This window comes from Dichomitus squalens (genome assembly GCF_000275845.1).
Source record: "Dichomitus squalens LYAD-421 SS1 unplaced genomic scaffold DICSQscaffold_1, whole genome shotgun sequence".
Classification (NCBI taxonomy): Eukaryota; Fungi; Basidiomycota; class Agaricomycetes; order Polyporales; family Polyporaceae; genus Dichomitus; species Dichomitus squalens.
In genome coordinates, this window is record NW_006766883.1 from 2917071 (window position 1) to 2944106 (window position 27036).

The 27036-nt window shown below is 55.5% G+C and overlaps 12 protein-coding genes across 12 annotated transcripts; 4 read left to right on the forward strand and 8 right to left on the reverse strand.

Moving 5' to 3' along the window:
• Window positions 1-159: 159 nt before the first annotated feature.
• DICSQDRAFT_77008 (uncharacterized protein) lies at window positions 160-4163 on the reverse strand. Its single transcript, XM_007360688.1, has 3 exons — window positions 2097-4163; window positions 1949-2033; window positions 160-1888 (listed from the first exon to the last, which is right to left on the reverse strand). Exon 1 carries the CDS (start codon window positions 4078-4080, stop codon window positions 2491-2493), a length of 1590 nt encoding a protein of 529 aa, XP_007360750.1. The 5' UTR covers window positions 4081-4163; the 3' UTR covers window positions 160-1888; window positions 1949-2033; window positions 2097-2490.
• A 2376-nt stretch (window positions 4164-6539) lies between these two features.
• Window positions 6540-7838, reverse strand: DICSQDRAFT_123728 (uncharacterized protein; the record flags this gene model as incomplete). The annotated part of the gene is made up of 4 exons (XM_007360689.1): window positions 6540-6557; window positions 6589-6851; window positions 6908-7139; window positions 7188-7838. The coding sequence occupies 4 exons, from the start codon at window positions 7836-7838 to the stop codon at window positions 6540-6542; spliced, it is 1164 nt and encodes a 387-aa protein (XP_007360751.1).
• A 131-nt stretch (window positions 7839-7969) lies between these two features.
• DICSQDRAFT_151638 (uncharacterized protein) lies at window positions 7970-9823 on the reverse strand. The gene is made up of 2 exons (XM_007360690.1): window positions 8401-9823; window positions 7970-8343 (listed from the first exon to the last, which is right to left on the reverse strand). The coding sequence occupies exon 1, from the start codon at window positions 9735-9737 to the stop codon at window positions 8451-8453; it is 1287 nt and encodes a 428-aa protein (XP_007360752.1). The 5' UTR covers window positions 9738-9823; the 3' UTR covers window positions 7970-8343; window positions 8401-8450.
• A 53-nt stretch (window positions 9824-9876) lies between these two features.
• On the reverse strand, window positions 9877-10344 carry DICSQDRAFT_151639 (uncharacterized protein; the record flags this gene model as incomplete). The annotated part of the gene is made up of 1 exon (XM_007360691.1): window positions 9877-10344. A coding segment is annotated over exon 1 (420 nt), but the record flags the coding sequence as incomplete, so codon positions are not given.
• An 819-nt stretch (window positions 10345-11163) lies between these two features.
• Window positions 11164-12568, reverse strand: DICSQDRAFT_165186 (uncharacterized protein; the record flags this gene model as incomplete). The annotated part of the gene is made up of 2 exons (XM_007360692.1): window positions 11164-11564; window positions 11620-12568. 2 exons carry the CDS (start codon window positions 12566-12568, stop codon window positions 11164-11166), a joined length of 1350 nt encoding a protein of 449 aa, XP_007360754.1.
• Window positions 12569-13893: 1325 nt separating this feature from the next.
• On the reverse strand, window positions 13894-15015 carry DICSQDRAFT_131703 (histone H3). Its single transcript, XM_007360693.1, has 6 exons — window positions 14899-15015; window positions 14803-14827; window positions 14670-14725; window positions 14394-14543; window positions 14203-14337; window positions 13894-14149 (listed from the first exon to the last, which is right to left on the reverse strand). Exons 1-6 carry the CDS (start codon window positions 14911-14913, stop codon window positions 14114-14116), a joined length of 417 nt encoding a protein of 138 aa, XP_007360755.1. The 5' UTR covers window positions 14914-15015; the 3' UTR covers window positions 13894-14113.
• Window positions 15016-16225: 1210 nt separating this feature from the next.
• DICSQDRAFT_123730 (uncharacterized protein) lies at window positions 16226-16757 on the forward strand (the record flags this gene model as incomplete). Its single annotated transcript, XM_007360694.1, has 3 exons — window positions 16226-16311; window positions 16373-16465; window positions 16529-16757. 3 exons carry the CDS (start codon window positions 16226-16228, stop codon window positions 16755-16757), a joined length of 408 nt encoding a protein of 135 aa, XP_007360756.1.
• A 434-nt stretch (window positions 16758-17191) lies between these two features.
• Window positions 17192-20062, reverse strand: DICSQDRAFT_77021 (uncharacterized protein). The gene has a single exon (XM_007360695.1). The coding sequence runs from the start codon at window positions 19972-19974 to the stop codon at window positions 18781-18783; it is 1194 nt and encodes a 397-aa protein (XP_007360757.1). The 5' UTR covers window positions 19975-20062; the 3' UTR covers window positions 17192-18780.
• Window positions 20063-20415: 353 nt separating this feature from the next.
• DICSQDRAFT_13653 (uncharacterized protein) lies at window positions 20416-20682 on the forward strand (the record flags this gene model as incomplete). Its single annotated transcript, XM_007359682.1, has 1 exon — window positions 20416-20682. A coding segment is annotated over one exon (267 nt), but the record flags the coding sequence as incomplete, so codon positions are not given.
• A 116-nt stretch (window positions 20683-20798) lies between these two features.
• On the reverse strand, window positions 20799-22284 carry DICSQDRAFT_77024 (mitochondrial ribosomal protein subunit L2). Its single transcript, XM_007360696.1, has 2 exons — window positions 21139-22284; window positions 20799-21088 (listed from the first exon to the last, which is right to left on the reverse strand). The coding sequence occupies exons 1-2, from the start codon at window positions 22197-22199 to the stop codon at window positions 20908-20910; spliced, it is 1242 nt and encodes a 413-aa protein (XP_007360758.1). The 5' UTR covers window positions 22200-22284; the 3' UTR covers window positions 20799-20907.
• Window positions 22285-22348: 64 nt separating this feature from the next.
• DICSQDRAFT_123734 (TIP49-domain-containing protein) lies at window positions 22349-24198 on the forward strand (the record flags this gene model as incomplete). The annotated part of the gene is made up of 8 exons (XM_007360697.1): window positions 22349-22351; window positions 22419-22479; window positions 22536-22733; window positions 22792-22985; window positions 23042-23242; window positions 23302-23520; window positions 23575-23813; window positions 23874-24198. 8 exons carry the CDS (start codon window positions 22349-22351, stop codon window positions 24196-24198), a joined length of 1440 nt encoding a protein of 479 aa, XP_007360759.1.
• Window positions 24199-25530: 1332 nt separating this feature from the next.
• DICSQDRAFT_176995 (uncharacterized protein) lies at window positions 25531-26632 on the forward strand (the record flags this gene model as incomplete). Its single annotated transcript, XM_007360698.1, has 8 exons — window positions 25531-25621; window positions 25680-25738; window positions 25806-25898; window positions 25995-26057; window positions 26120-26173; window positions 26232-26360; window positions 26420-26542; window positions 26594-26632. 8 exons carry the CDS (start codon window positions 25531-25533, stop codon window positions 26630-26632), a joined length of 651 nt encoding a protein of 216 aa, XP_007360760.1.
• Window positions 26633-27036: the final 404 nt, after the last annotated feature.

The following is a 27036-nucleotide window of genomic DNA, read 5'->3' on the forward strand; positions in this document are numbered from 1 at the left end:
AGCTGACCTGCGAAAGAGAAGGCGATTGAGACCTTGCCCGCACTCCAGCAACGATTCGCAGCATACGGTAATCCGCGAAAAACCACGCCATAATACGTCAATGGCACAGAAAGTAGCCATCAACAGACTGCACGCATGCGATTGAACGACCGTTGTGGTATGATTACTATCAAATTAGAGGAGTCGCCAAATGCAATCCCTGTTCGCGCTACGTCAGATAATCAGCCAAACATGACAGATGAATCATGATTCCAGTAACGAACTCCATTATGAACTTCGAACACAGTCACACTCGCGGCGCTGAAGTGGGATCATAGAGTGGCGGCGCATCGTCATATACAACCGACCTCTGGGTACCCTGCCTCTCCTGCCTCTCCTGCCTCTCCCGCAACCTCTCAATCTCCGCCTGCAGCATCGAAACCTGCTCGCGCAAATTCGAGCCACCTCCTGTGGACGCAGTGCGCGGAGCTATAGACGAGGTATGAGTCGCTGCTGCGGAGAGAGGATGCTGAGTTGTGGAGATGCCATCCGATTCTGACTCTTCATATCCGCCCAGCAGCACCTTCTCTTCTGCGTCTGGGCTCCGGACAATGTTCTCGTGATGTCGATAAGCTAGCTCCGGCGGCATATACGGCACATCCGCGTTCTGGCCAGGCGAAGTATTGGATGGGTAGATGGTGCCAGCGGATGCATCGCGCGACGTGCGTGAGAGCGCGCGCGAGAGCATCTCGGGAGCAATGTGGACTACACGTGAGGCCGAGCTCGATTCGGCGCTCTGCTCGACATCCGAATACGCTCGTTCGGAAGCACCGCCCAAAAGCTCGCCCATGTTTCCAGAGCTCCCAATCGTAGACATGTCTGCACGATGTGTGGCTGAACGTGCGCGCCGATGCAGCCAAAGGACCAAGAACACGAGGAAAATTACGATGGCCAATCCCCCTACTACTGCACCAGCTATCAGCCCGGTAGGAGGACTGCGCTTCGAAGTTGTGACCGCGACCGCAGCTACGCTCGAGGAAGCGGCATCCGGGGTAGTGGTAGTGGCAGTGGCGCTGGAACGTGTTGAGGAGGACACCGGCGATGTTTTCGACGGAGTGGAGGACGGTGCGGAAACAGAAGAAGTGGAGGCGGTGGAGGACGACAGACCTGAGGGAGCTGCCGAAGCTCTCGAGGAGAATAAAGTGTCTGTGATGCTTTGGGTTGTAACGACGAGACCGGTCGAGCCAGTCGTGGTGATGACAGAAGTGACGACAGTCGTTTCCTTCGCTGTTGGAGGCGGCGGAGCTGCCGTAGTGACGGTGGTTGAGGTAGTGACGGGCGGGTCGGGCACTGTGTACTCAACACGATCGAAGAGGACATTCGTGTTGGCCCCGTCCGTTGCATGGATGACGAGGAGATGCGGGCTGTTCGATAGACCATCCTGCGAGAACACCAGCACATTGTACTCAATGTCCGTACTGGATGACGGGTCATGCTGGTACCCAGATCCCACCCTCTCGCCGTCGATCTCGAACCACAAGTTCACGGCCGTCACGGTATTGGGCTGGGCAGCGGTGTTCGCGACGATGTTGTATACAGAGACGGCTGTGCCTGTGAACTGAACCGTGATGAACCGCTCGTCGGTGTCCGTCGTGAAGTGTGAAGTGTCGTGCCAGGTCCCATCGAACGCCTCAGAGGGGTCAGGATGGATCCAGCAGGACGTGCATCCCGCACCTTGTGACCACGACTGAGGAGTTGTATAGGAGATCGCCCCGGACGTGTCCGCGTCGTCGATGATGTGAGTGGTCGAGGCTGCTCGCTGTGTGGCGAGGAAGCCAAGCAAGAGATGGAACGCCACCCTACATCGGATCGCAAACATGGATTATGACCAACGAGCGTGTGCACAGGCCTGCAAGGGTATCTGTGAGGATGGAAGATGGAAGGAGTCGAAGAAAGGACATTGACTTACTACTGCGACATCCTAGGGTCTACGTCGGTGCGAATTCGGCGTGCCCAATTCCCAAACCTATCACAGGTACATATAGAGGCGTGAGCTCGAAGATGAGCTGTCAGTTCCTAGTCTACAGCAACAGAGTACGCCCGTTAGAATATCGCACCTTCCCTGTCCACTAGGCGATGGGTCTGTCAATGATCAGCATCTCCCGCGGATTGCTACAAGCTTTTCTCCCATGCTTTGACGGGCAGTCAGAGATTGGAAGGGCGAAAGAGCTTCCTTATGATGGTGCAGGCTCCAGAACGGCAAAGCTCCTTCCCACCCCATGCGGTGGCAATGCGAAGACACGTTCCGAACAGCGCCCGATGGTGATGCATCGAGTCTTCTGTTCAATAAACCCTCGCCGGATGAGACCGCTGTGCGTCCCCAAGCTCCGCCTGAAGGCCGTAGAAGATGAAGCATTGCAAACCCACAAGACGATACTACTAATAAACCAGCAAAAAATCTAAGCATACTGGTGCGTGTCCAAGAAGGCCTTCGTCACTGCCCGCATCATCTCAAGGAGCGTACTCCGGAGGGGGCTCAGCCAGCAATCGCTGCAATTCCTGCTCCTCCCGTAATCTCGTGATCTCCTCTTGCAGCAGGACCACCTGGTTACGCAGGGTTGACACACCAGAAATAGATGTTGGGGACCGTATGGGCGGGGAAGGGAGGGTCTGTGGCGCAGGGAGTTCTTGAGAGGCCCGGGGAGGGGCTGCTGCCAACCGAGACGGCGCGCTGAATTCTATGTCAGACTTGTGGTCACTGTCCTGCTCAGTGGGCGTTCGCGAGGAGGAATCGAGATGCATCACAGGGATTGAGAAGGTCAGATTGGACTGCGAGTGTTCCAACTGTAAGGACGGAGAGGCGATGGATGGCGATACGGGTGCGTCTGGGAGGGGACGTGAGTCGGGCGCTTCGCCGACGCCTGAGTCGACGCCTTTGTCGTTCTCTTGCCTGCTCATCTGCCATCTGCTGACGACCGATGATGGCTCAGATACAGGTAGGGCGGATGTCGAACTAACGTTCGTCGCATGTTGCCCGTTAAGCAGGGGCGATTGCATGGTGCTAGTTGAGTGCATAGACGCCCCAAAGGGATGGATGGTCGTGGGTAGTGGATCGTCGACAACACGCTTCTCCTGAGATGGCCCTACGACTGCTCTTCTCCTTCTGCGACGCATGCAGCATAGCAGAGCGGCAACGATGATGAGAACCGCAACGCCTCCCGCCACTCCCCCAGCTATGGATCCAACAGCCGCACCAGATCTGTGCGGAGAAGCGGTCGGAGAAGCGTTGGTAGTCGTACGCTGCTCGCCCGCGTTAGGTGACGATGTGAATGTGGACGTGACATTGTCCCCAGAGCTGGTTGGCGACTGAGATCCGCTAGAAGGCAGGCTCGTCGAAGAGTCGTGAGAGGATGTGGGGGGGTTAGAAGACGGGATGGAGTAAAGTGAAGAACTCAAGGACCGAGTAGGAGAACTCGAGGAAATAGCTCGGGGCGAGGTTGGCTGTTGCGTCGGGGAGGGAGGGGGAAGAACGAGCGTCGGGGAGGGTGAATCCTGGTCCGTGAACGTATAGACGATGTGGTCGAACAGGATGAGACTTGGGTTTGTATCCCCCGTGTCCTGCAATACGATGGTGTGTTCCTCGTTCGGGAGATTTTCGTTTGAGTACATGAGTACGTTGTACTGGTAGTCGGTGCTTGTGGGGTCGTTGGAATATGACCCAACAAGTGCACCATCGAGGAGAAATGTAACGTTCGTGAGTGTGGTGATGTATTGAATGGGGGGTGCGAGGATGCCGTAGACGTATACCGCCGTCCCGTTGAACTGTGCCGTCATTGTACGTATCTCCTCCCCAGCATGGGCGGTAGCGTCATGCCAAGTCCCGCTAAAGGCTTGCGACTGGTCCGGCTGCACACGGCAGCCCGTGCACTGAGGGCCCAGATTCCATGCACCCGAGTATGATGGGAGGAGGCCAGTAACGCTGTCGCCGTCCTGGTCGTCGATAGTGCGGGTAGTGGTGCCGGCGAGTACACCTGCTGCAGTGAAAAGCAATATGAGGAAACGAGAGCATCCAGGACAATGAGGGGGGAGACACCCGGTCATGGGGACAGATGCAATGAAAGACCTAGGACATGTGAAGGAGACAAAGTTGTCGGTGAGCTGGCTAGTGCGAAAGTGGTTCGGCAGTTAGGCACCGCGGCGTAGGGACTGCCCCGAGAGGCTCAGCAATAGGGTTCTGCCGCCATCTAGCGCTAGATAGCAGTAGGCGTGTTCAATTCTTGTCGCTCGCTCATTTCCTCGCGCGCCTACCGGGCGTCTGCCTACCTGGATTCAAGGTCAGATCAAGCGCCTGTACTATGTAGCACAGCGAGCAGAGGTGTGCAGGCAGCGGGTGCAACACGACCGCATCAGGGTCGCGAGCTGGGACTGAGGAGCGACGCGAAAGCTTAACAATTCGAAAGATAGAGAGCTCCATGACTCGAGACGCGGAGTCGTCCCGCAAGGCTTACAGTGGCAACCCCAGGTGGCCAGTGAACCGTGTCGTGCCGGATCTGGTTCCGATTTGGGCGCATTGTGTACAATTATTCTCGGTCAACAAGTCTATAACGATCTGCCGACGTCTCCATCCACTTTCTGGACAGATTTTCTGGGTATAACAAATCTAGCATAGGACGGAAACGTCGATCTCGCTGCACCCGCTGCCTGCGCACCTCTGCTCGCTGTGCTACAGGCGCTTGATCTGACCTTGAATCCAGGTCAGCAGGCGCCCAGTAGGCGCGCGAGGAAATGAGCGAGCGACAAGAATTGAACACGCCTAGTGTCAACGCATATCTGCACTGTTGATGGTACGATGATCGTGTCAGCAATTCCTTCTCCCGAGCGAATACAGTTTTGCGATGAGATGGTACGTACGTGGGCCAGAGCCAGTAAATGAGTTCTACGTAGCTCTAGGTTTATCAATGTACTGTGTTTGCGCGGGACGATATGAGTGGATGACTTCCCATAAGGATCTACGGCCATTTTGTCGTCCGTAGATACTGAAAGTGTCCTATCCGCCGAGATGCCGATGCCGATTTGTACTCCGCTTTCGAGGCCGACGTCCGTAGATGCTGCATGCGCCCAAAATCTAGAAGGGGGGGTCGACCCCCCTTTCTAGACCTAAACGCAGCCGTAGAAGCTCGCTTGAGGTCGTAAACGACTCGAAAGGAAGGTGCCATCATTACAAATTGTGTTGGGATCAATCGCCTACTACATTGGGTGCTGATGTAAGGCGCAAAAGAGCACGTTCATAGCATTAGACGCTCTCCGGATATCCCGGCCTGATCATTGAGCGCCCGAGATCTCTGGACAGATTAGAGCTCCGATATATGTCTACGGACACTCCAGAGCCGTAGATCCTTATGGGAAGTCATCCAGTAATGATTCAGAGAGCGTTCGTGATTGGCGCCCGTCCTCGAACGGCGCGTAGAGGCCGCATCTCATACACTTGGTTGAAGGGGGATTCCGAGCGCTAGAGATTCCATCTGAAAGCTTGCCGCATTCACTGCGACACGGAGTGTTCTGGTACTAGTTCTCGAATTCTTTCATGAGGAATAATGCACACACTGAGCTTCCTGGCGGACAAAATCCACAACTTGGATCCCGTTTGGCAAGCGGGATAGGAGTGTGGGATGGTCCGCCAAATCCATAGTTGTACATCTACGGGGAATTTGGCAGATACTCCGACACTCCCGGCATCCCGCTTGCCAAACGGTGCATTACTGAATAGACAGCACAGAGTCACTGCGACGTGACTTTTGACTTGTGTATTGTTCCACAAGAAGAGACAGACATATTCCCGCTGCATTCGAAGCCCAGAACTTGAATGACGCGTACCAAACGCTCTGCCAACGACCACGCCTCGTGGTGGTAGAAACCGTTTTGCCTTATCTTCGGGGGTTGTAGCGTGCTCTGCAAAGCGTCCACGATGTACAAAGCGGTGCAGGCCCGTGCTGGTGGATGGCTGTCGATTCCATGGCTCAAGAAGGGTGTTGAGGTCGAGTTCTCGAACGAAGTGATGAGTAGGTGTCGCTTGGGCAGGAATGAGCGTTGCTCAGACTTCTCTCGGAGTAGAAGGAGAATCAGGAAAAAACCATCGAAGCTACCATTGATGCACAACGCGAAGCAGACGACTTATACTACTCGGGAAGTGCTAGAACTAGATGCGATGAAGCGATTCCGTGGGATGAATAGCGGTGTCATGGCACTGCGTTATTCACAAAATTTCACAAAAAGAGACATTACATAGCTGTAATAATCAGTACGATATGATGGACCATCAGTTGTGTGGACTGTCGACCCGTGGAACTGGTGGAACTTGTCGCTGATACCTGACACTGCAATTGTGAGATCAGGCTTCGCTCTAGAGACATTGTCGTGACAACCAACACACTAGAGTCTGTCGGCCCAAGTGGGTGCAGATCATGCACAACATACTGTAGGCAAGGTGGCCGGATGCATTGGTCGTTCGATAATATTGACGGTCTCAAGGTCACCGGGCCTTCTAATCAAAGCCGGGCGTACTACTGTGAGCCATCATGCTATGTATAGGGACGTGAGAAGAGGACTCACAGGCCTCACCTGACTACTATCTTTCTCGAGGCCCCGCTCGATGGGAGTGAATGTAGGATATTCCGAGCGTGACACCTCGACCTTCTCGAGAATGCTCGCCATGATACCGTCGTTGAGATATGTTTTCGATGGCGCAACATTGTTGTAGGACGTCGGACTAGTTGCAACACTGGACATGGTCGGCCTCGGCGAATGCGGCACATCGGGAGTAGGTCGGATCGGGAAACGAGGCGCGCAAATGATTGGAACCTCTTGACACACGTCTGTGGGAGACAGGATGAGGCATGGTGTGGCACTGATTGAGTAAAGTTCAGCTTACGACCTGAACTGTCAATCATGCGAGGAAGGCCGTCGTCATCGGCTAGACGCCGCAGGGCCTTCTTGTTTGCACGGCGTCGCAGATGCCTGTTAATGTAGAGTGCCGCTCCAGTGAGCACAGCCAAGGCCAATACGCTACCGAGAACTTCGCCAGCGATAGACTCGGGTCGAGCAGACCCGTGAGCGCCGGACGAGGTGGGGGGCGACCCGGGAACAGTGGGCACTCGTGATGCCTGAAGTACGCGTCAGTTGATTGCGCAGAGCACGATGGTACCACTCACAGAGGACGTGGGTGTTCCTGAATCAAGTGAAAGGGAACCTCCCGGCTCTGATTGAGGTTGCGACGAGATGGATGTGATGCTGGACAGTGACTTGTGCGATGACGATGACGACGATGGTAAGGAGGGAGGAAGGGGAGAAGATGTGTCATCATCTGCTGTGTATTCAAAGTAATCGAACATGACCAAAGATAGGCCTTTGGCTTCAATCACAAGGCTATGTGGCACGTTCTGGAGACCGGAGTTGGCGTACACCAGGGAATTGTATGTGTATCCCCAGCTTGAGATCGCGGGTTGTGTGTAGTTGGAGACCGTATTGTTATCGAGGATGAATTGGATGTCGGGTTGTGGACTGGGGTTGTATGGGAGGACGTTGTAGACGTATACAGCTGTCCCGGTGAACTGCACTGAGATTTGAGGCGGGTCAGATTGATCGGGGGTCTGCCCAACCCAAACCCAATGCAACGTCCCGTTCTTGATCTTGATAGGGTCGGGACATTGTGACCAAGGATAAGGATAATCGCATGCCGTCTTCCATTGCGGCGAATATGTGATAGAGCGGTCTGCGTCGTCAATGGTGCGATTCCGGACAGAGGCCAGCACACATGGAGCAAGGAGGCCGACGAGGCAGGAGATCCATACATGGGGGGCCATGAAGGAGTAAGAAGTGTACCTAGTGACTGGCAATAACTGTCAGCCGAGATTACACTCGAAGGGGTTCATGACGCACATTTGCAGGGACAGTACCAATTGAAGAGGAACAATGTTTCGAGAGAAAAGGGGGACACTTTCATAATATAGTCCTTCGTCTACACATCATACATGACGGTCAGACTTGGCAACGCGATCGAAGCTACCTATGCAACAAAGCGGACTGAATGCAAATGTCCCACCATGGCTGTTGGATGCAATGCGGTCCTCAATACCGTTATCGGGTCAGATACGATGTGCTGAATGCATGCTTGGGGCTTCCAGACTAAGGACCTTCGTATGTATTGTGTTGTCGATGACTAGAGAATGAATTCATTCAGAACAGGGAAGCCTGACGACATACAACGCATCAGCCTCCAGTGCGGCGTAAACATGGCGTCGACAAGGTGCATTATGATAATAAAATGAAGACTTATGGACACGTCAGGACGAGAATAGAACCCGCAGTCTGGAGACCATGCAATAAGTCAGGCTTCCACGGGCGCAGGTGATAGAAGCTGCTCACCGCGGAACCCTCATAGACATGACACCAATCCTAGCTTGACACCATTGTCATTACCGTTTCGCGACTGGGAGGGCCTCGCTCAACAGCAGCCTCTCCCTCTGCACCTCTGCCCGCAGCTGGCGTATTCGTCCTCGCAAGTCAGCGACCGACGTGCTACCGTCAGGCCGCCGGTACTTCGGGGCGTCGTTATGCTTCGCGTTTTGATGCGTGCGTATCTCTTCCTCCACCGAGAGAATCTGCTGTATGAGGTCCGCGAGCCGAGTGGAATGCTCCGTACCGGTGGTGGAAAGGGCTGGGCCGGGGACGTCGACGCGGTGTCTTGGTGGACCACGGCCCCGGCCATTCCTGGGCACGGGTGGGTCAGGACTGGTTGAGGTGATTTCTCCATAGTCTCGAGTGTGCGTCGCCTCCGTACTCTGATTGAGCGAAGAGACTATGAGAGATGCGGTCCGCGGAGTGGGAAGAGAGACCGAGATGAGGGACTCCGTGGACGCATGTCGCATGGATGAAGGAAGAGAGGGAGGGCGATCGTTCACTGCCGGAAGCACAAATCGCTTGCTCTTCCAAGAGCGCGGTAGGAGATCTGACCGGCGCCTGCGAATGACAAGGAATGCGATGGCGAGGGTGATCAGAGCACTGGCGATTCCTACTATGACGCCGACGACGACACCAATAACTATAGGCGACTTGTTCCGGGAGGATGACGTCGCGGACTGCGAAGACATCATAGGAGAGGATGTGCTGGGATTAGCTATCATGATAGCAACGTCCGAGGCCGTAGAGTTATCCGTGTACATAATGTAATCAAATAGGACGAGGGACGAGTCGGTGCCGGATGCCTCGATCGTGATGCTGTGCTCGACGTTGGAGAGTTTGTTGTTCGAATAGACTAGGACGTCATACTCGATGACTTGAGGGTATGGGACGGCACTGGGGATGTGCACAAACTGACCAGAATACTGGCCATCGATGTAGAAGGAAAGGCTTGTGTGTGTTGTAGCTGCCGGAATGATGTTCGCGAGGAGCGCGTAGACGTATACCGCATGTCCCGTGAAGTTCGCCTGAACAGAGGGCGGCGAAGCGTCTGCCCCGGTAGGATCGTAAGTAGCGGAATGCCAAGTCCCGTTCATTGCTCTGCTGACATCCACTCGCCCTTCAACAGCCAAGCAAAAAGTGCAATTTGCGCCTTGCGACCAAGCCCCTTCTGGGCGATAAAGGGGTTGGAGCCCTGTCTGGACGTCCCCAAGCTGATCATCGATCGTCCGGTTCAAGGCAAGCGACGTCCTCAATGCAGTGAAGAGGATATAAACGAAGGATTGTGATAGTAGATGCCGCATGGTACTCGATGCCCGATGTAAAGACAAGCAGAAGGAAGGTGTGCGGGCCACAGGTTGGGCGGGAATAGATAGTGGGTAGAGGTCCCCAGATCTCTTTCGGGCTGGAATGACCGCTCTTCAAGATGCCGATGTGTGGACAGGTTGCAGACGTACCGCGTCAATGGAAGCACTTCTCCATCTCTGCTGTGTGATGCAACATAACATCCTGCTGGTTCGTCCTGTAGGAACAGCACTGGCGAGCGGGGTATTGTCGTGTTTGAAACTTCAGACTTGTGGATGAGTGATCCATCTGGCACAGACAAATAACCGTATTGCAGGATGGCGAGTTTCCATAGAAACCAGCATGCTCTGTTGCGAATGTAGTGAGAGATGTTGGGAACTGCGGAACGAAGTGCAGTGTCAACGGCGTCTGTAGATCCGCGAGCGATGAAGCGCCTGTCCTGACACCAGCCAGTAGCACAAGTCTCTCCCCTTCCGGGACGTACATGTTGGACTGTCGATGCAGAAAAATGCATCTTTGAGATTGAGCGATTGCGACAGGCATTTGGTCCGACCACCATATGAGAAATCTGCTTGCACTGTAGTCACGGAACGGCGGAACGAGGACAAACTAGACTTTAGGAAATCTGATGTTCGTATGGACAATGCGAGAATGATGATTCCTGTGCCAGCAGGAACGCCAACTGTGGTTCGATCCTTCTGCCGGAAGCAATCTTTGCCGACGGCCTGAGCAATGACGACTGGGGCGGGACGGGTGGCGAGATGAGGAGCCGCAGTGCAAGTGTTCACGAACAAATCCGTTCAATAGAAGGCACGGCGTGATGCGACGACTGGTCGAACATGTCTGATCGTGCTATCGCTGCAAGACTGCTTCACCGAACATTGCTCTTTGTCCCTCGAGCCACCTTGAAACCATAACATTGGCCTCACCTACACGACATGTGAGTCAAGATCTCCATTCCGTGCCTCTATTCCGCACCTGCGACACATTCCCCTAAGACGCGCTGGTACCTGGATATGGAGCGACCAGTGTCGATCGGTCGCGACACCGTAAACAGTGATTGCGATGCATCTGGGCCACCGCCTTGTATAGTGAGGATTAGATGTGGTACACAACATAGCATGGGTAGCCGAGGTGCTCTACCAAATCCGTGAACGTCAGACTCAAGTGGGAGACAGAAAGAGAGACCCCTCCAAGAAGTGACCGATATTCAACTACAGACTCCCCGTATGAATGAAGATGTCACAAGGTACTTAACTTCCAAATGAGTCAGATAATACATGAGCCGCCATAAGGTACATTGCAAGAGGTCCACGTTCAATGTCCTACTTGCGTGTGAAAGGTTGGCCGGCATAAGGTTAGAGACTGCTCACCAATGATGTCAAAGCTAACACAATCCCTCGGCGCCCTCGCCACCCAGAGTCGCTACGAGACGTACGACGGTGCTGCCTCCAATACCACCAACTGGTCCTGCGTCAGCTCCCCTCGTAGCGCTGCTATTTCGTTCCTCAAAGACGCGAGCTCGGACCGTAAGCCCGCGGTGCTAGAGTGGGGCGACCGTCCCCGTCTTGCCCGTGGACTCGAACCCCTCGACCGGCGCCCTCGCTCGCTGGAGTCCGTTTTGCTCTGCTGGGTTCGGCTCCCGGACAAATCCGACGTAGAGGCGAGCTGTTGCTGCATCTCAAGCGCGCGCACCTGCGCCTCTAAGCCCTGTATTCGGGACAAGTACTCGGCCTGTTCCTGGATCCGAGCCGTCTCAGACGGAGAAATGGGTGGCAGCCGTGGACGGTGCCCCTGGAAACCATCCCCCGATCGGCTCGACGAGCCTGTGCGATAGCTTAGAACTGAGGCGGAGGTGGGATATAATGGAATCCGACTCACTTGCATCAGTCGTCGTTGTCGTCGCCGTAGACCCAGGTCCCCGAGGCATAAGCCGCATCCGCCCGAAGCGCAAGTCGGGCAACTTTGGTGTGCGAGAGAACCGTCGATCCGATGGCCTTCCTGGCGGCCGTCCGGACCGTTCGTCGATAATGAAAGGGTCCACTCTGTCTGCATCAGGCCGGTGTGCCGCGTCTCGTTTCCGCCTCAGGCAGAACACCAGCAACCCCAACAGGACGATCACCCCAACTCCGCCAACCACTCCGCCAACTATAGCGCCCACAGGTGTGGAAGACTTGCCCGCGCTGTGACTCGACAGAGCTTGCGAAGTGGGAGACGATTGGGATGGAGATGAGGATGAGGCGGCAGAGGAAGTAGAGGACGGGTCATCCTGCGAGGTATATACGATGCGATCGAAAAGGATTAGAGACTCGCTAGCTCCACCTGCGTGCATCACGAGGGAATGTAAACCGTTCGGTAGGGTTTCGTTCACGTATACAGCCTGGCTGTAGAAGAATGCCTCGGTATTCTCCGGAGAGTGAGTGAAACTGCCCACAACTTCGTTGTCGATCCAGAAGGTGAGGTTCGTGAACGTCGTCGTCCCAGGTAGATCGTTGGCGATGATATTGTAAACATAGACAGAGATACCGTTGAAAGAAACGGAGACTGTGTGGTCAGGGTCGCCAACGGAGTAGGTTGAGTCGTGCCAGGTTCCATTGAACACCTGGCCGAGGTCGATTGTGCCATTTGTGGTGCCGGAGTGGATGTTGCACGTACTGCACTGCTGTCCGAGAGCCCACTTGTTCGACGGGGCGTATGCCGGTATAAGGCCGGTAATGGGATCTCCGATTGTGTCGTCAATCGTGACATTTTGGAGTGCGGCAGTAAGTGGGAGTATCCAAACCAGGAGACAGACTGCAGACGACGTGAGCGGAGCTAGCGCAACGATCATGCTCTGAGGGAGTTCGGAAACCGTCTGTAAAAAGGGAGTCAATTGAGTAATTCCTCGGGAGCGCAGTGAGTGAATACGTACAGTGGTAGTGACATGAGACAAGGAGAGTCAATCGGCTGCGGAGACATCTCCGTGTCGATTAGGTTCGTGCGAGACGTAATCGAGACGGCACCGGTGTTAACCGCGAAGACTGCTGCTACCTGCCAATGAGGCAATGCTTCCGTCTCATATGACAGTTCATACCCACGCGGCATAATGTCCGGTATACAACACACTCTTCCCGACCATTGTCTTCAGCTTCGAACAGCGCAATCGAGAGATACGAGACGGGAGAAAAGGCGTGAGCCAGCGAGGCAGTGTTCACCGAGATCAATTACAGAGACGTGGCGAGAATCCGGCTGATGGCTCTATGGACAAGCCTAGGGCCTGAGCGTTGGTAAGAGGACATCTTCCAGGCATGCTGACAAACGCTCTGCCCCTTGACCTGAGCGTGAGAGAAGCAGCAAGATGATAGGCACCGGAAGCATAGCCCGACCTTCATAGCGCGTCGCGATTAACAGGAGACAGAGTGAGATTCATAGCTTGAAGATGCTGAGCACGGTGATAGATGGTCGCTAATGCTTGTAACGAATAGCACGTTGATGCGCAAAAGCTGAGTTGGCCGCTGTGCAACTTGAGTGGAACTGCCTACTGCTAGATACACAGCAGAGCGGTTCCAATTGCCATACGCGTCCGCATGGTATACTGTAAATAACAGGCATTGGCACGGCGAGGGGTCCATCCACAGAGATGGCTTCTTCGAGGGCGTTTCTCCGATATCCGCGGTCCTATGCCGAACAGGATGCCCAAGGAAATCGAGGATTGTGTTGCGTCTCTCGGGCCAAGACCACGGGTTTCGTTGGATCGTGGAGACTTTCCCTCTTGAGCTTGAGAACGCTCGGCCGGAGGCCTACAAGCACGGGGAATATACGACTCATTTCAGCTCAGTCATTGTACCGTAACAAGTACTATGCGCTTGTGTTGTGTCCTCGAGAACCACTACGTACTAAGAGCATCATGATGATGTATCGGGTGTCTTGACTGTTCACCACCGCAGGTCCTGGGAAGGGTACTGTGAATCGACCTCGAACACATCGCTATCACCCATCGCGGAGTCCCCGGTAAGACTCTTTGTATAGAACAGTTCCGCATACTGATATCGTAAGGGCTTACACGCGAGGCAATCACCATGTCCTTACCATGAACATGATAGCTGGACTGAGACAAATACCCTGATATCAAACCGTGCAGCGCCAAGGAACTGCGTTCTCGACGAGACGTCTGTGGTAACGTTGACCATGAACCTCATACGGCAATTACTCTGAGGCATGGGCATTGATATTCATCTACCATACCGTAGATAAATATACTCCGACGGCGTACGAGGCATTACAATACAAGGCCTGAGAAGACCACACAAGACGAACAAATAGGTCGAGACGAGACGCGATACAATGTACTATAGCGGGAGGCCGAGCCGGAGATAGAACCTTTTCAGCTATGCGCTTAAGACCTCTCGCCACGGAGACGGCGAGCGAGAGCCTGGCAACATAAATCAATGCACGACAGACAATTGCAGTGATAAGAAGACATACGAGGTCCTTGGGCTGGATGGTCACACGCTTAGCGTGGATGGCAGCCAAGTTGGTGTCCTCGAAGAGCGAGACGAGGTAAGCCTCGGCTGCCTCTTGGAGGGCCATGACGGCCGACGACTGGAAACGGAGATCGGTCTATACACCGACAATCAGCAACCACGATCGCAACAGCGGCCATGGCGAGAACCCACCTTGAAGTCCTGGGCGATCTCACGAACGAGACGCTGGAAGGGGAGCTTGCGGATGAGCAGCTCGGTGGACTTCTGGTAGCGCCGAATTTCACGGAGAGCGACCGTTCCGGGCCGGAAGCGATGGGGCTTCTTGACACCTCCGGTGGCGGCCTGCGGATGCAAACACGTCCAAACAAGGACAACACGGCACAGGAACAGACCGGAACCACATGGAAACCCACAACCCACATCATCAGCTCAGAGCTCTCTCCTCCGAGGGGGAAATAGGAGACGCACCGCCGTCGCCGTCTTCCTCGCAGCCTTGGTGGCGAGCTGCTTACGGGGGGCCTTACCTGAAATTCGAATAGATCTTAGGATCGATATTTCTACACCGCTTCGAAGGCGAAGAAGGCTCAAACCCAATACTCACCACCAGTGGACTTGCGGGCAGTTTGCTGTCGGGGGCGTCGTCAGCGACGTTGTCGACGACAAGAGAGACGATCTCAAAGATGAGATGTGTACTGACCTTAGTGCGAGCCATTGCTGTTCAAGGAGGTGTAATTTGTGCGGTGTTGGATAGAAAAGCGATGAGCAACGGCGAGCTTGAGGGGCGCGGTTGCGGCGGGAGTGGTGGTAGAGAGCGACGAGGGGCGGTGGGGCGACGAGCTGCAGCAGCGAGTCTTGTTGAAGGTCCGATGGCGTGTTTCCCACGGGCTGAAACTTCCGAGCGAACAAAGCACCAGAACGTCTCGCGCTTGGGCCATCTTCCGCGCGCGCGAGGTCGGAAGATTGCCTTCTTTCTCTTTTTCTGCGACAATCAGCCGTCTGCACCCCCCATTCGCCATCAAATGGTGCACACGTACTGCTATAGATTCATGGTTGTCGTCGCATGGTGGGTACGCAAGGTGGTCGACAAGCAATCCCTCGAAGAGGCAGATGTCTCGCTGATACGGCCGGCGCTTATGTCGGAAGATGCACTTCCGTATATGCAGCTAATGCGATATGTATTGTGCTTCTGCTCTGTGACTGCTTCATCTTTGTACAGCTCTTCTACTCAGCATAGCGATGACATTTTTTTTGCAGTGAATCAATGTGTTGTCATCTTCCAAGTGCTCATATCCCGACTGGTCGGTCGGCGAATCGGACCCGTCTTCTACTGGACTATACTAGTTTCCAGCCGCCTTTTTCTTCTCATGCATCATAAATTGCCCTCTGGCGAATCTTCACGTCTTCGTAGGTATCCTTTACGGGAGTGCAGTGAAATGCTTCAGGCAACTGTCGCGGCACATGATTATTGAAACAATCTGTCGTTGTTCGTCGCACCAACCATCGACGCATTAATACCAAATCCTCCCCGGGGCAAAACGTATCTCATTGTCAACCACATGCATGTCTTCCAGGTTGCAATCGACTAGAACACTCTGGCAAACCCGGGACTTTCAGGTAAATCCTTTGCAGGTGCCATTTCGAAGTCGTCGTCGCATTACGGCGCCAAACACCTATGGGCGTCTTTCCGACCGCCGCTTCGCTCGCTGAGTATATATGCAGCGTAAGGACGGATTTCGAGGTACTTATGCACTTACTGAAGTACACAGCGGTCGCGAACATAATACGGATCCAGAGATGCAGCTCGCATGGGGCACGTCTTTGGAACCCCACAGTACTGCAGTTGTAGACCTGACGTCAGTGCACCTCCGCTTCCCGACTCGGATGTACTGACGTCGGTGCGCCAACACCCCTAACTCCTATAAGTAGGGGCGGGTTTCTCAATACCATCCTCACTTTGACGACCAGTCATTTGACGAATCTATTCCGACCTCCAAGCAACACATCGCTTTCTTCATTGACTCGCAATGGCCTCCGACAAACGCCAAGCTGCTAGCGGCGCGATGATGTCGAGCGTGGGCAACTCCCAGATCTACGAGGACGGTGACCAGCGGTAAGCGCAACATCCTCTTGTCGCTCCGATGAGATGCGGAGAGTGACGTTGGGACCGCTAGGACCTCTTCTGCGGACCAGCGCGAGGAGATGCAGCGGCAAAAGGACCAGCTGGCCACGGGCCAGAAGAACGCGCATCGTATCGATGACCCAAAGTGAGCTGTGTCAGCTGTCATTCCGTTGCATGCATCGGCGACTGACAGGTGATGGTTCGGCAGAGACGACCGCAATCTCCAAATCCGCGCGAAGCAAGAGCGCGTCGAGGAGCGGCAAGCGGAGCGCGAGGAGAGTCAGAAGACCGTGAAGGACCCTCTGGAGCCTGCGACGAGGCAAGGCCATGAGCCTTCTCGCGGCGCGCAGATGGATGCCGAGCTCCAGCACGAGGACGAGGAGATGTTGAAGAAGAAGGGCGCATACCATGGCGTGGCGCATAACAAGAAGTCATAAATCGGCGGGGAGTCCGATTGTATCAGTAGTAGTATCATCCAATACAGCCTTGTAGCGTTGGGCCATCAGACAGATATTGCAGTTCGCATGTCCACCTATTTCTTCACGGTGCATATAAGCAGATGATATGTTTATGTCGATACGAACTGAATGGAAATGAACATGAACCGAACGCGAAGCGTGTTGCCGGGCAGTCAACAACGCGTGCTATCACGTGTGGACGCGACAGGACGCGGTCAGGTGATGCGCGCGACCGCGTTGTGTACGCGCGTGCGTTGATCAGCGGCTGATAGAATAAATACCGGACGCGTTGGTGGCCGCGTTGGTGGCCGCGTTTCGTCCCCCTGCTGCACACCAAAGTCCGTTTATTCCTACTCGACACCATGTTCTCGCTCGCTTCCCACTCGCTTTCCAGGACATCCTCCATGTCCAGCCTGGGCTCCGACGACTCCATGCCCGGCCCCGCCACCCATCCTGGTCCCTTCAATGAGACTCCTCCAGACGGCACGGTCAAGCGGACGCGCAAACGCTTCACCAGCGTGCAGCTCATGATGCTCGAGCATCTCTACCACAAAGCATCGCATCCCTCGCGGGACCAGCGTGAGCAGGTGGCGAAGGAAGCCGACATGTGAGTACCTTACGATTGTCGTCGAACGTCGCCTCCATTTCCCGCGCGCGCTCCGCTCTAGTTGCTACGCGCATGCGCACATTTCCGTTCTTCCTTTATCCGCATGCTGACTTTGGTCTCGCAGCGATATCCGCTCCGTCACCGTCTGGTTCCAGAACAAAAGGCAGACAGACCGTCGGCTGCACCGCCAGCTCTCATCGACACCCCCCGCCCCGCCCTCGCTCTCGCCACCGTCCCCGCTCCCCCCTTCCTCGCCCTTCTCCGACGCGTCCGGGAACACCATCCACACCGTCTGCGAGCGCACACGCACCCTCTCCGGCACCTCGTCGACCTCGGCGACATCCGCGATGGGCCGCAAACGCGAGCGGGACGCGCAGGAGCAGCCCGAACCCGCCGCGAGACACGTCCGCCACAAGCCCGCGCGCCACCTCTCCCTCGACGACGTCGCCGCGCGCGCGGAGCGGCCCGCGCTCCTTCCCCGGAGCCCGCCCCAGGCTGCCGTCGTGCCCTCGGGCTCCCCGTCGTCCTCGTCGGCGCCACCCGCTCGCCCGGTGACCCCGGAGCCCAAGGCTGCGCTCGGAAAGGCGGGGGACGAGAACGACGCAGGGGATCGCGCGCTGTGGGAGAACATGCCGTCGTCTCCTGCTGGTCCGGACCCTGTCCCGCGCTCGGAGCGAGACATTGTCATGTTCGGCGGGCGGCGGATCACACTGGAGTACGCCTGTGCGAGGGAGATCGTAGGGGCCAGCGCGCAGGAGCGGGATAGGTCCAGGTCGAGAATGCAGGGGACGAGGGATAAGAAGGACAGAGAGAGGAGGCACCGGCACCGGGACGCCAATCGGAACAGGAATCAGTCGACTGCAGACATTCCAAGCGGCGGATTGCAGCGGAGTCATGACCACGCTCATTCGAGGACGCAAGAGGCGACGAAGGAGGATGAAGAGGAAGAGGACGAAGACATTCCAGTGGCGGACTATGACATGCATGGCGACACAGACACCGAGGGCGGTTTCACCGACGCTCCGACGACACCTGCGAGCAGCTTCGCTCTAGGAGAGCTCAGAAGCATGACAGACGATGAGGAGAGCGACAGCACGATCGCTGTAAAGAAGGAAGTTTTGGTCGAGGGAGAGGGCAAGAAGGATGAGCCAATGACGGTCGAGATCGAAGTCGCACGGAGCGGCCCGGACGACGACCTGATGGACGTTGCGTACGTCTTGTGCGGCCTCAGCCAACGCCGCTGAGCATCCTCGGCGGGTGTCGATGAACGGAAAACAACTGCATAATTGTTTATGATATTATTAGCATCTGTATAAAAGTGTGTACTATACACTCCACGTATATTCGAGTCCCTTCTACGCATCGCAAATACCCAAGAAAGCTACAGTAGGACAGTCAGGCAGAGTCATGCGACCAGCCGATCTTGTAGAGCTTGTACCCGCCTTCGTCTGCACGGCCCACGCCATCCTGCTTCCTCATCTCTTCAACGCCGAGGATAGCCAACATCTCTGTCGCGCCCCGAGCTTCCGGAACATGAGGGAAGATCGCGTCTACCGTGTTGCTCATGCCTTCGTGCCGACCCGTCGGGCGGAGAGGGATAATGAGCCAGAAGACCCCGTGCGCCTCGAGCAGATCCTCCACGCACAACTTGATCCAGCGGGCATGTTCGGGGTGGTAGATGACGTCCGCCGCGAGGATGACGTCGAACTTGCTCGTGAGCGGGCCTTCGTAAACCGGGTTCTGCCAGTCGAGCGGAAGGACGTTCACGAAAGACTCCGGAGATGAGTGAAAGTTCGTGGAGACGTTCTCGCGAAGGTTGTCGAGAACCTGGGGATGGTAGTCCGTCGCGACGACAGTGGTGCCTGCAGCAGAGGGCGAACGGGCCAGGAGCTTCGCAGCAGCGATGCTCAGCAGGCCCGTCCCCGCCCCAAGCTCGAGGATGCGCTGACCCCGGGCGAGACGGAACGTGCTCGGGTCCAAACACATTCGATCCGCAAGGCGTATGGAGCTGCCCCAGCTCTGCAGCCCGACGGAAGTGTGGTCGTCGCTGAGCAACGGGGCGTCGTTCAGCTCGACATGGACGGGCTCGGAGCCGCTGTCGCACGTCCCGGAGCCGGTGGGGAACGTGAAGATCCGCGTGACCGCTTCTTCCTCGTCCTCTCCAGCGAACGTGCCAAGCAGGGAGGCAGCAGCGTCCACAAGAGCCGCGCGCGCGTCCGATTCGTCCTCAGAGCAGTAGTCCGCGTACACCCACGTATCGGAGCGCGCGGTGAAACCGGTGAGCCAGCGGATGGCGAACTCGCGTTCGAAGGGGTCCGCGCGGAGGATGTCAAGATTGATTTCGTCCTCGTCCTCGTCGCATTCGTCCTCGTCGCCTTCCTCGGAGGCGTAACCGGAATCGGGTACGGAGGTATCGTGAATGAGGTGTTTCGGGAACGACTTAGGCCGTGGCAGGGCTACAAGGGCCGGAGCGCTATATATCGAGCGGAGGTTGTCGATCGCCGTAGTGACCTCCGCGAGCGTGTGGGTCGCAAGGCGTGGTAGGGGCGGGAGGGAAGATGTCGGCGGGGTGGGATGTCCGGTCCGCATGTCTATCTTCTATGCAATAGATAATTCTATGCGTGCGTGGTCGTGAGGTATTGTCTATTCCTAGCTGGGATGTCCAATTGAAGATCGCTTGAAGACTTTTAGAAGTCTGCAGAAGTCTATGGAGGGTATTATCTATGGTTTATAGGTCTTAGAGGGCCACGAGGGGGAGCAACCAAAGGTATGAGACAGGGACCCTTGGTTGCTAGCACACAAAAACCGGCATGACGGGCGAAGAGAGATGAGGGGGAAAGACAAGGAAAGAGCTGTGAGGGAGGCATGGCCGGAGTTGTGATAAACGCAGGGTACGGAGGAACGTGTGTTTTGACGTCCGAATATTTTTCTCGCTTCGGCCATCGCCGGACCGGGTCCGCCACAGATATCGTGCTAGGTACTCCTTCTGGCTTTCGCACATACGTTTCGTCGCCCTAAGCAGTCATGCCTACACTTTCCATCACATACGACTTGAACCCGCCGTCAGACACCACCGCGCCAGCGGGACTCACATCTAAAACGACGCTGCAGTATCCCGTCTCCGAGAATGCGGACAGCCAGAAGGCTTATTACGAGGGCTTGAGGGCAGCGGTGCTGCAGGCGAAAAGCTCATTGGGAGAGCAGCTTACAGCATGGAGAGACGTGGTAGGGAAACGGGAAGATCAGAAAGAAGCAACGATACCGAAGAAGAACGAAGACGAGGACGAAGAGCAGGAAGAGCCAGAGGAGCCCTGATACTCTTCGCTCTGGTGAGAGTCTTCAATGAACTCTGTGACTCCATCTTACCGGTGCAAGTGCAGTCACGTTTTCGGAACATCGCGAACGCGAAGAGAGGAGAGTGGTACTATAATGTGTATTATGTATCAAGCCGTACCATGCAATGCTGCGAGCGATAGGGTGCGCCCAACCGAGCAAACCTGGAAAGAGTGTACCTCTCCCCAACTACAAGCCCCGTTTCTCCTTGCCCCGAGGGCGCTCGCGGATGACCATCTTGTTGCTGTTCTTGGGACCCTTCGGTCCAGGCTTCCGCGTGCGAACACCCTTGGCGACCCAACCCCAGACCGAGCGCGGCTGCTTGTTACCCTTAGACTTTCCACGACCTCCTCCGTGAGGGTGATCGCACCTACAGGTACCATGAGAGAAAACCCGGATGACAAAAGGATATGTACACACCTGTTCATAGCCATACCACGAACACGCGGCCGGCGTCCGAGCCAGCGGTTCCTACCAGCCTTCCCGAGGTTGCGGTTCTTCCAGAGTGGGTTGCTGACCTTGCCGACGGTCGCGACACAATCCTGGAGCACCTTGCGGACCTCACCGCTCTGCAGACGCACTTGGGAGTATTTCCCGGAGTCCTCGTGCGCGACGACCTGCCCGAAAGTACCGGCTGAGCGCACAAGCACAGCGCGGCCCTGAGGGTTCAGCGCGATGTTATGGATGATGGTGCCGGGAGGGATGAGACGGAGAGGGACGACGTTTCCGGGCTTGATGGTGATGGCACGGAGGACACCCAGTGCAAGCGACGCTGTCGACGCCGTTTGTGATTGGGTCAAGCCGACGTCCCCCTTCTTCTCCAGAGCCTTCCCTCGTACGTCCTTCGAGTCGACGAAGCCGGGCACGAGGCCGTCCGGGATGCCCTGACGGAAGGACTCTACGACGTCGCCCGCGCGGAGGTTGTCAGGTGCAAGGATATAGCTCCAGACCTTCTCGCCAAAGAGGTCGGGGTTCCGGTTCTTGATGAGCGCGATATGCGCGGAACGACCGGGGTCGTACTCGATACGCACGACGTCGCACGGACCGGGCTGGGTACGCATGAAATCGACGATACGTATACGCTGCTTGTGCCCACCACCGCGGTGCCGAACAGTTATACGACCATGGTGGTTGCGTCCACCGCGCTTTCTTAGGGGGACTGTGAGCTCGCGGAGAGGCCTGCCTTGGTAGAGGTGAGGAGAGAGCGGCCGCTTGAGGTGACGGATACCCGGGGTGACGGGTTTGTAGGTTTTGTAAAGAACAGACGTCCTCGCGAGGGCAGCATTGACCTCCGACGGAGACTGTTGAGACGTAGTAGCTTCCGTGGCGTAGCGGCGTGCGTTCTTCAGAACGTGAGGAAAGACAGCGGATGACGAGGAAGCGAGGGCCGATGAGGACGAGGCAGCGGCGAAGGAAGAAGTGCTAGCGACGTTTATGGCAGAGAAGGCAGAACGGAGGAGGCATCGTGCCGACGAAAACATGAGGAGCAGCTGCTCGTCGCTGCCGCCGTCGTCGATGGCTGGTCAGCGAGGTGGACAGAGCAGCGCGAGCGCACGGTCACGGTGCAAAAGAGAGCTTGTTTGGCGCCCCAGACAACGCGCGTCTTTCCGAATCCTCTTCCAACCTCACCATGGTATGCGACCGCGTATATTCTCCTGGAAGATTATTAGGCCTCATAATTATGCTTTGGCTTGGGACAGGCGACACAAATATCCACCGGTACCGCGGAGCTGCGGGATATCACCAAAATGGAGCGGATCGGTGCGTCCGAGTCTCAGCCACTGCCCAGCCTTCGCGAACTAATGTTACGGGTTCAGGTTCGCATTCGCACATCCATGGACTGGGTCTTGACGATAGGTTGGAGCCAAGAGAGAGTTCTCAGGGTATGGTGGGACAGGCGAAGGCGCGGAAGGCGGCGGGCATGATCCTCAAGATGGTTCAGGAAGGACGCATCGCGGGACGCGCTATGCTCTTCGCAGGCCCGCCTTCAACGGGTAAAACTGCTATAGCATTAGGTGTGTCTTGCATCGAATTTGTGGGAGGTGAGCGGGTTGCTGAACGCGTGTCTTGTAGGCATGGCGCAAACCCTTGGTCCCGATGTCCCTTTCACCATGATTGCGGCAAGCGAAGTCTTCTCACTGTCCATGTCGAAAACAGAAGCCTTAACACAAGCCTTCCGAAGGAGCATTGGTGTCCGCATCAAAGAGGAGACAGAGATCATCGAAGGGGAGGTCGTTGAGATCCAAATCGACCGAAGTCTGACAGGGGTATGTTCGACGCCAACAGAGTACCCCTCGCGATGTACTCATCAGAGTGCACATAGGCGACGAAGACCGGAAAGCTCACCATCAAGACGACGGACATGGAGACCATCTATGACCTCGGCAACAAGATGATCGACGCGTTGTCGAAGGAGAAAGTCACTGCGGGCGACGTCATTGCTATCGACAAGACCTCCGGCAAGGTCACAAAACTTGGTCGGTCGTTCGCGCGGTCAAGGGACTACGACGCTATGGGTGCGGACGTGCGTGCCTGCTGTTTTGCCAGCTTTTCGTGGGTGATTAATATGTTCTTGTACAACAGACTAAATTCGTGCAATGCCCCGAGGGTGAAATTCAAAAGCGCAAGGAAGTTGTGCACACGGTCTCCTTACATGAGATAGACGTCATCAACAGTCGAACACAAGGCTTCCTCGCGCTTTTTGCTGGAGACACGGGTGAAATTAAGCCTGAACTCCGCAACCAGATCAATGCGAAAGTGGCAGAATGGCGAGAAGAAGGAAAGGCGGAGATCATCCCAGGCGTGAGTTCATGTCTTCTTCAACGACGCAAACGCTTTACTCAAGCAATGCATCAGGTCTTGTTCATCGATGAAGTTCACATGCTCGACATCGAATGTTTCTCATTCTTGAATAGGGCGCTTGAGAACGAGCTCGCACCCCTTGTCATCATGGCTTCCAATCGAGGGGTCGCGCGAATACGTGGGACCAACCTCCACAGCCCTCACGGACTTCCTCCGGACTTGCTTGACCGTGTGTTGATCGTCAGCACACAACCATACTCACCTGAGGACATCAAGAAGATTATCAACATTCGGTTCGTATTTCACCGCCTGTGTCTGTATGTCCATTCGCTCATGAGATTTTACGTTCGCAGCTGCGAGGAGGAAGACGTCTCTCTGACACCAGAGGGCCTCGAGATTCTCTCAAGACTGGCGCAAGACACCACCTTACGTTATGTTCTCAACCTGATCTCTTGTGCACAAATGCTCGCGCTCAAACGTAAAGCGGAAGCCGTCGACAGTGCAGATGTCAAACGCGCGTATGAGTACTTCCATGACGAGAAGCGCAGTGTCGAGTGGATTAGCGATCAAACAAACCATCTTGTGTCAGAGGAGGGAGTCGACTTCGCCGTCGGCGGTCAGCCCTTTGGCAAGAGCAAGGCCGACGGACCATCAGATGCCGCTATGGATGAAAACTGAACGCTGATGATGGGTTGTATAAGCTCGTGTCTCTATCGTAGTGTATCCGGTGCGTTGCGCAAGCCATAGTAGTGTTGCTTTAAGAAACTGACAAGGATTGGAAGTTTGCAGTGCATCGTAACCATGTCGTCATTGTGCTTTCCTGCTTCCAGCCCGCGGACCATGAGCTATGCCCGGTGTGTCTTTCGGTGTGTGCCTCGATCATCATATGCTATAGAGACAACAAGGTGTTGTTTCCACGTTTTGAATGACTGTCAATCATGTTCCATATGCTCCCGTTAAATACTCCGTCGGCTGCTATGAACAAGGGTGCACTACCTTCACTGCCTCCCCAAGCAGCAATATCATGGCACTCCGGGTTTACTCCGCTTGTGGCGGGATCGAGTGGCCTTCTCCAAGTATTCGCCCAAGCGTATGAGGGTGAGCTTCTACTCCCAGTCTTCGTCCTGTCGCGCCGAGAATCTCTCCCATTGTATTTCCGCTGCCGTGGTCCTCACATAGCACTCACCATCCGCTTGAGTTCCACCGATTCGTCCGGCCCTTGGTGTAACCGTCGAAGTGGTGCACCATGCGACATGTCCAGCGCGGCACTCGACGGGACGTGATTCAGGGGCCCAGACGCTAGATAGTGTCTGAGGGTCGCCCGTCAATGAGTCAGGGTGCCTCAACACCGTGCCGGAGGTGTCGATAGTCGAGCCACAGCTGTGCAACAATCAGTGTCGGTGGAATGCTCACCATGACCCTTGCTCTCTACCCGCCCCGAAATCTGACCATCGTCGAGTGTGTGCGTATGAGAGGATAGGCTAACAATGGGCCACATGCGTCAAAGACGCGGCAGACGGTCGTAGATGACGACCTGGCACCAGAACAGGGCTTTTATACCCACACTCAATGCACCCATGGCGTCATGAGGGTCCTATGGCTTATGTCTAAACCACTTATTCGCGATGGATGCATGCGTAAGCCGCCTGCTCGTGCCTCTGCCGTAGGGCTGGTGCAGTGCGGCTCCGTCAGATGGGCACAATGACCAAATGTATGGACCCAGTCATGGGTTCTGCCCCTCGACTACCTCCTTCGATGTGACCGAATTCAATGTGGCAGGTTTTTCCGCCCAGGCCCACGGAGAGGCCAGAGGGCCCATCCGATAGCCCTTGCGGAATCCATTCCGAGTGCCAACAGCGAGATCTCCACGAGATTCTCCCTTGTGTATTTCTAGAGCTCCCAAGGCCTCGTCGCCGGTGAGAGCCTGAATACAATGGGCCGAGATGCTGTTCCCAGACATTCTGTGCTTCTGCGGCATGCGGGCCACAGACTTCCGGCCCTATGTGCATCATGGTTCCATGTCTCGAACCACGACCGCTCTGTATCCTCCGCCGACAGCCCTCTACCATCCTGGAGCAGGTGCAAGGCACCAGCTGGTCTTGTTTGGATTTCCTGTCTATATATCAGAGGACGTCATGGACTGCGACGTGCCAACTCAGTCCCCGTTGACCCGAATCTCAACCTTCATATTATCCGAAGTGCGACGCTCGCATTCACAGTGCGTACTGAGCTCCCCATCTGCCCGCGACATTAACCTTACGAGCTGACTGATGTGCCTATCGCAGATGTTCACCAAGGACGCTTCGAGCAATGACAAGGAACTTCCTCGGTCCTCATTGAGGAACAAAGTGTCGGCATTTGGAGCTGCGATAAAGCCGGTGAATACGACTCATCTTTCCACACCGCCACCCCCGGTCATGGTTTGCATGGTCGGTGTTATTGATCGACGCTGACTGCGAGCTCGTCTTCTGCAGAAGCGCAATGGCAGCTCTCGACTGATTGCGCCGTCGGCTCCCCAATCGGAATGTAGCACCCTGGTGAGTCTTGCCGAGCTGTGCTTCTTTCTCCCTTCCTGACGCCTCGCGCGGTCACCTTGCAGGTGGAGTTTGCCATTGAAGATGTCTTCATCAAGGAAGATGCCGCCTTAGAATTCGTACGTCTGTCTGCATCCTTCCCCCAGATCTGCACCACTCATGCTGTCCCTACGCCAGGAGACCGAAGACTACATGCTCGACGCCGATAACACGGCATGGGCAAATGGCAAATTCTCCGTATCCTCCTTCCCCCAAAGGCAAAAGGCCGCTCGCGCCAACCATTCCGCTCTGACCCCGCTACCAGAGGTGTGCTCTGCGTTCGTATTCCTCAGAGCTTATCTGATTTGCGTGCATCCCAAAAGCAGTTCCTTGACGCTGAGAATACTGCATGGGGCACAGCACGCCCTACCGTCTCTCAACCCATAGCGAAATCGCGGGGCCGGTTCCTCTCCTCCAGCCGTCCAGTACTAGGAACATCAGGAGTGGAGGTAAGTCTAGCCCTTCTCGCGGACAAGCATTGAGCTGAACTGCCTGCCTAGCCGGAATACCTTGATCCCGACGACAGGGCATGGATGTGAATGAGGATCGTCCGCTCTGTTGTACCTTATCTATTGGTGCAGTGTTGATTATGCTATACTGTTTTTGATGGCGTCCAATCATCAAAAGTACCGTTCGGGTATAAGGTGCACCTCGAACGTCGGGCTTTCCGCTGAGACGGTCAGAGAGACTACAACTGGACGTAACAGGCTATGCAGCTAAGAACGTCTACGACTGAGCGCAACAGGGTACGTAGCAAGCTGTGTAGCGACGTACTCACGTAGTCGATCCATGGCGAGGTTCTCCCACCTCCGCGCGAGTGTATTCACCTTGCAGAGCCCTTGAGTGTTTTTTTGTCCGCGTCAAAGCACAGCTGGATATCATAAAATACCTGAGTTATGGTTCACTCATGATGCGCAAGGAAATCCTTGTCCTAACCCTACGA

Excerpts from the sequence above, each read along its gene's own strand:
- DICSQDRAFT_151638 (XM_007360690.1), bottom strand. The coding sequence starts at position 9,737 with ATGCGGCATCTACTATCACAATCCTTCGTTTATATCCTCTTCACTGCA.
- DICSQDRAFT_77021 (XM_007360695.1), bottom strand. The coding sequence starts at position 19,974 with ATGCGGACCGGACATCCCACCCCGCCGACATCTTCCCTCCCGCCCCTA.
- DICSQDRAFT_131703 (XM_007360693.1), bottom strand. Across the intron at positions 14,544-14,669 it reads CGAGGAAGACGGCGACGGCG|GCCGCCACCGGAGGTGTCAA; the intron begins GTGCGTCTCCTA and ends TTGCATCCGCAG. Across the intron at positions 14,150-14,202 it reads CCATCCAGCCCAAGGACCTC|GCTCTCGCTCGCCGTCTCCG; the intron begins GTATGTCTTCTT and ends TTATGTTGCCAG.
- DICSQDRAFT_77008 (XM_007360688.1), bottom strand. The coding sequence starts at position 4,080 with ATGACCGGGTGTCTCCCCCCTCATTGTCCTGGATGCTCTCGTTTCCTC.
- DICSQDRAFT_77024 (XM_007360696.1), bottom strand. The coding sequence starts at position 22,199 with ATGTTTTCGTCGGCACGATGCCTCCTCCGTTCTGCCTTCTCTGCCATA. Across the intron at positions 21,089-21,138 it reads CGTGGTATGGCTATGAACAG|GTGCGATCACCCTCACGGAG; the intron begins GTGTGTACATAT and ends TGGTACCTGTAG.